We start from the raw sequence: 5,652 nt of genomic DNA on the forward strand, positions 1-5,652 counted from the left end.
TTGGGACTATCATCCACGGCCGCTACCATACCGAGACAGAGAGGCTCCAGCCGGGGAAGACACCACAACCCTTCACGCCGGTACGAGGGAGCAGTCTACAGGCCGGGGGGGCCACGGACAGGCGGCCCAGGGAAGGTAGTAGGTCTCCAGGACTAAGCAGGGTGAGACCACTCCTTACAGGGTCCCTGGGTCGGGGGCCCGGGGAAGAGGGCGGGACCGGGTCCCCCCTCCCCCTGCACTCCCCTCCCCGCCGCACCACTGGCACAGCCGCTGAAGCGCAGGATCCACAGGGCAGGACAGGCGCACCCTGCCACACTGGTGTCAGAAGTGGGATTCAGCATGCGCAGCGGCTAGAGAGAGGGAGAAGGAGAGAGAAAAAAAAAAAAAAAAAAAAAAAAAACCCCAGGAGGGTGGGGGACTTTTCCTTTCTTCCCCTCCTCACCACAATGGACGACGTGGTAAAGGCACTCATACAAGCCACGGCGGCCCAGCAGGAGGCCACCCGGGCCCAGATGGCCACCCAGCAAGAATCACTGCGGCTTCAGCAAGAGACTAATCAGTTGTTGATCAGCCAGGCCAACCAGGACCGGGCCCTTTTGCGAGAAGTAGTGGCCCAGCTGAGGACCCTGGCTTCTCAAACCACAGGGCCGGATGGGGCGCGAACACTACGTGCCACCGGCTATCTGCAGAAGATGACTGGGGAGGACGATTTGGAGGCGTACCTCCTTACTTTTGAGCGGGTCGCCGCACGTGAGGCTTGGCCCCAGGCTCAGTGGGCTGGTATTCTCGCCCCCTTCCTGAGTGGAGAAGCCCAGAAGGCCTATTATGACCTACCCGCGGCGGCGGCGGCGGACTATGCCCAGTTAAAAGCAGAAATCCTGGCTCGGTCGGGGGTAACGACAGCCGTGCGGGCCCAGAGGTACCACGACTGGAGATTCCAGGAGGGCAAGGCTCCGCGGTCGCAACTATTTGACCTCGTCCACCTCGCCCAGAAGTGGCTGCAACCAGAGGTCCACCGGCCGGAGAAGGTCCTGGAGATCCTGGTTATCGACCGGTATATGAGGGGGTTGCCGGCCGACCTCCGCGCTTGGGTAGGGCAGAATGACCCCTCATCTTATGACGACTTGGTTGCACTAGTAGAGAGGCAGGTAACGGCCAGGGGTCTCACCCGGCCAGTCGGAGGGGACTTGCCCCGGGTCAGACGACCCGCCCCAGTTCTGGGGGTCCGGACGCCCGAGAACCCGGCAGGGACCAGGTGGAAAGCGAAGGGGACTGAGGGCCCACCGGAGGCCACCAAGGGACGGGGTGATGCGGGCAAGGAGGACAGAGCTAGACCCCCTAGCCCAAAGAACAAAGGGGTGTCTAGAGCCCCCTACCGCTGCTATGCGTGTGGGGAGTGGGGACACATAGCTGCCCAATGTCCCAACACCGAAGAACCCATGCAGTGCAACCTGGGAACCTGGCCGGACTCCTGTAGCCTAATCCACCTCGTAGGGGTTGCCCTAACCCCCCACAGATACACGAGGCCGGTGAAGCTGAACGGAGTCAAGACCCTGGCACTGGTGGATTCTGGGAGTGCCATTACGCTCATCTCGGGAAGATTGGTGAAGCACAGCCAATTAGCACAAGCTAAACGCACGGGGGTGACATGTGTCCATGGGTCCGTAAGCTACTACCCCACCATCCCAGTGAACATTGAAGTTCAGGGGGGTGTCACCAGAGTGACAGCAGGAGTGGTCCCTAGGCTCCCATACCCAGTTCTTATAGGAAGAGACTTTCCGGGCTTTGGGACCCTCCTTCCCCCAGAGGGGCCCGGGGGAGGGGAGGAACCTGAAACCCCCGGGCGGGCCCTCCCCTGTGAGGACCACCCCCCGATGTTCTCTGAGATCGCCCAGGATCTATTTCTAGCCCCAGGGAAGGGCCGAAAGACCCGGGCCGAAAGGAGGGCGGCTAAGGCTTTGGGCACAAGAATCCTGGCCCAGGGGCTAAAGCCCGCCATGGTAGGCAGACAGACCCGGGCGACAGCTAGAGAAACAGCCCAGAGCGAAGAAGGCCCTGAAGCGGACACTGAGCCGAGTCGCACAGAACCGGAAGCTGGGGTAGAAACCGGTCCCTTGGAGCTGGGACAACTAGGAACAGTGCGAGAGAACTTCGGTCGAGACCAGGCCGGTGACCCAAGATATGTCAACGCCAGGACAGAAGTGGCCGAGATCGATGGAGTCCCAGTGGAGGGAAGAGCTCGAGGCCCGGGGCCATACTTTCTGGTAAAGGGGGACCTGCTGTATAGGGCCACGGAGATAAGCGGGGAGCGGGTGTTACAGCTCCTGGTGCCGCGGAAGCATCAAAATGCCGTGCTGAGCTTAGCCCACAGCCACCTCTTTGGGGGGCACTTGGGTGTAGAAAAGACCCTGGCCCGAATCCTGAGGAGGTTCTTTTGGCCAGGTATACACGAGGAAGTTCGGCGCTATTGCGCCACCTGCCCCGAATGCCAATTACACAGCCCCCAGCCTCATTTGCGGGCCCCTTTAGTGCCCCTACCCATCATTGAAATCCCATTCGAGCGTATTGCTATGGACCTAGTGGGGCCCTTGGAGAAAACAGCCAGGGGGCACCAACACATACTCGTTGTCCTCGATTATGCTACCAGGTATCCAGAAGCCGTTCCCTTGCGGAATACCACTTCTAAAGCGATCGCAACAGAGTTAGTGAAGATTTTCGCCCGGGTGGGGCTGCCCAAAGAGATACTAACGGATCAAGGGACCCCATTTATGTCGAAGCTAATGAAGGACTTGTGCACTCTCCTACGGGTGCGGGCCCTACGGACCTCCGTCTATCACCCCCAGACGGATGGTCTGGTGGAGAGGTTTAATAGGACTCTCAAGGCCATGATCAAGAAGGTGGTGAGCCGAGATGGCAAGGACTGGGATACCCTGTTGCCGTACCTTATGTTCGCCATTCGCGAGGTTCCCCAGGCCTCCACGGGGTTCTCCCCCTTTGAACTACTGTACGGGCGTCACCCCCGGGGCATCTTGGACATAGCCAGAGAAACCTGGGAGGAGGAGCCCACCCCGGGAAGGAATGTTATTGATCATGTACTCCAGATGAGGGATCGGATAGCCCGAGTGACCCCCATTGTGCGGGAACATTTAGAGAAAGCCCAGAGGGCCCAACAGGTCCACTATAATCGCCACGCCATGGTTCGACGATTCCAGCCAGGAGACCAGGTGATGATCCTCGTACCTACCGCTGAGAGCAAACTGTTGGCCCAGTGGCAGGGGCCCTATGAGGTGGTCGAGCCTGTGGGAGAGACCAACTATAAAGTACGGCAACCAGGGCGCCGGAAGCAAGAGCAGATCTACCACATTAACTTATTAAAACCATGGAGGGCCCGAGAAGCATGTATGACCTTCACCCAGGAGGTAAGCGCGCCTGAACAAGTGAAGATATCCCCTGATCTAACGCCAAACCAAAAGGCCGAGGCAGCAGAGATGGTAGCCCGGAACCAAGATGTCTTCACGACTAGCCCAGGCCGAACAACGGAGGTCTTTCACCACATCGTCACCAGCCCTGGGGCGAGGGTTACGATGAGACCCTATCGAGTACCCGAGGCCAAAAGAAAGGAGATTAAGGCTGAGGTCAAAAAGATGTTGGAGATGGGGGTCATAGAAGAGTCCCATAGTCAGTGGTGTAGCCCAATTGTGCTAGTACCGAAGCCAGACGGCACTACGAGATTCTGCAACGACTTCCGCCGGCTAAACGAGGTATCTCGGTTCGACGCATACCCCATGCCTCGTATAGATGAGCTTGTGGACCAAGTGGGCAAGGCCCGATTTCTGACTACCCTAGATCTGACCAAGGGATACTGGCAAATCCCACTAGCTACAGAGGCAAAGGAAAAGACGGCATTTTCAACACCAGATGGATTGTTCCAGTATACGGTCCTTCCCTTCGGATTACATGGGGCCCCAGCCACCTTCCAGCGCCTAATGGACAAGCTGTTACGCCCTCATGCTGACTATGCCGCTGCGTATCTGGACGACATAGTCATTCATACCCCAGATTGGGAGACACATCTGAGGAAGGTGGAAGGGGTACTGCACACTTTGAGGCGGGCTGGCCTCACCGCAAATCCCGCCAAGTGTGCCATTGGTCTAGCCGAGGCTAGATACCTCGGATACATCGTAGGGCGGGGCACAGTAAGACCCCAGCTCAACAAACTGGAAGCCATCCAGGATTGGCCTCGGCCCAACCGAAAGAAGCAGGTCCGAGCATTTTTAGGGGTGGTAGGGTACTACCGACGGTTCATCCCCCATTTCGCCTCCAGAGCCAGCCCCCTGACGGACCTTATCAAGGCCCGGGGCCCGGACATGGTACGATGGACCGCAGGGGCAGAGGAAGCCTTCGCAGACTTACGGACGGCCCTCTGCAATAACCCCGTACTCCTTGCTCCTGACTTTACAAAGGAATTTATTCTGCAGACCGACGCCTCAGAAGTGGGGCTGGGGGCGGTCCTGTCGCAGATGGTAGGTGACGAAGAACATCCCATTATGTACCTCAGTAGGAAGCTCCTCCCAAGGGAGCAGAGGTATGCAGTAGTGGAGAGGGAGTGCCTCGCCGTCAAGTGGGCTATGGAGGCACTCCGTTACTACCTGCTGGGACGCCACTTTACGCTGGTGACCGATCACGCGCCCCTCCAGTGGATGCAGCGGAACAGGGAGAAAAATGCGCGGGTGACCCGGTGGTTCTTGTCCCTCCAACCTTTCCGGTTCACCATACAGCACAGGGCAGGACGTCGCCACGGGAATGCTGATGGTCTGTCCCGGGTCCACTGTCTGACGTCCCAAGTTGCCCAAACCTGGGGGCTTGAGCAGGGGGAGGATGTGTGACAGGGCCAGACCGCAGGGCTATGAAAGGGTACTGGAAGGCATGTATATTAGCCCCAGGCTCCATAAAGCCCTCTTCCCTGGGTAACCCAGCTGGGGCTAATTGAAGACAGTTGGGCCAATTAGGCCACCTGGAGCCTATCAAAGAAGCTGCCCCGGCAGTTAAAAGCCTCCATTTCAGGCAGGCCAGGTAGGCTGAAAGGGAGTTAACAGCCAGAGGAGAGGAGGCAGAGCAAAGCAAAACAAAGCAAGCAAAGCAGAGCGAAGAGGAGTGAAGTGAAGCGAAGCAAAGCGGAGCGGAGCGGAGAGGAGCTGCCCTGCCCTGCCCTGCCCTGCTGCCACTATAGCTGCAGGGCTTGGGACTATCATCCACGGCCGCTACCATACCGAGACAGAGAGGCTCCAGCCGGGGAAGACACCACAACCCTTCACGCCGGTACGAGGGAGCAGTCTACAGGCCGGGGGGGCCACGGACAGGCGGCCCAGGGAAGGTAGTAGGTCTCCAGGACTAAGCAGGGTGAGACCACTCCTTACAGGGTCCCTGGGTCGGGGGCCCGGGGAAGAGGGCGGGACCGGGTCCCCCCCCCCCCTGCACTCCCCTCCCCGCCGCACCACTGGCACAGCCGCTGAAGCGCAGGATCCACAGGGCAGGACAGGCGCACCCTGCCACAATATATATATATATTATAGTAAAGAAGGGAGGCTGTAACTAACAAAGCTAACTACTATGAGTATGTTTATAGTAAACGAAGTAGGCAGAAACACCCTG

The 5,652-nt window shown here is 58.7% G+C and overlaps 1 protein-coding gene across 1 annotated transcript; it reads left to right on the plus strand.

Annotated features, from left to right (window-relative positions):
- The first annotated feature begins 446 nt into the window (after nucleotides 1-446).
- On the plus strand, nucleotides 447-4,886 carry LOC137159971 (uncharacterized). Its single transcript, XM_067558431.1, has 3 exons — nucleotides 447-750; nucleotides 1,909-4,283; nucleotides 4,479-4,886. The coding sequence occupies exons 1-3, from the start codon at nucleotides 447-449 to the stop codon at nucleotides 4,884-4,886; spliced, it is 3,087 nt and encodes a 1,028-aa protein (XP_067414532.1).
- The last annotated feature ends 766 nt before the right edge of the window (nucleotides 4,887-5,652 follow it).

This window comes from Emydura macquarii, unplaced genomic scaffold (assembly GCF_026122565.2).
Source record: "Emydura macquarii macquarii isolate MOO-44397 ecotype Brisbane River unplaced genomic scaffold, CSIRO-AGI_Emac_v2 contig_2063, whole genome shotgun sequence".
NCBI lineage: Eukaryota > Metazoa > Chordata > Testudines > Chelidae > Emydura > Emydura macquarii.

Bases quoted from the DNA above. Each gene is read 5' to 3' on its own strand.
- LOC137159971 (XM_067558431.1), top strand. From the start codon at position 447: ATGGACGACGTGGTAAAGGCACTCATACAAGCCACGGCGGCCCAGCAG. The intron at 751-1,908 runs GTGAGGCTTGGC...ATCTATTTCTAG, and splicing joins TTTTGAGCGGGTCGCCGCAC to CCCCAGGGAAGGGCCGAAAG. The intron at 4,284-4,478 runs GTAGGGTACTAC...TTTATTCTGCAG, and splicing joins TCCGAGCATTTTTAGGGGTG to ACCGACGCCTCAGAAGTGGG.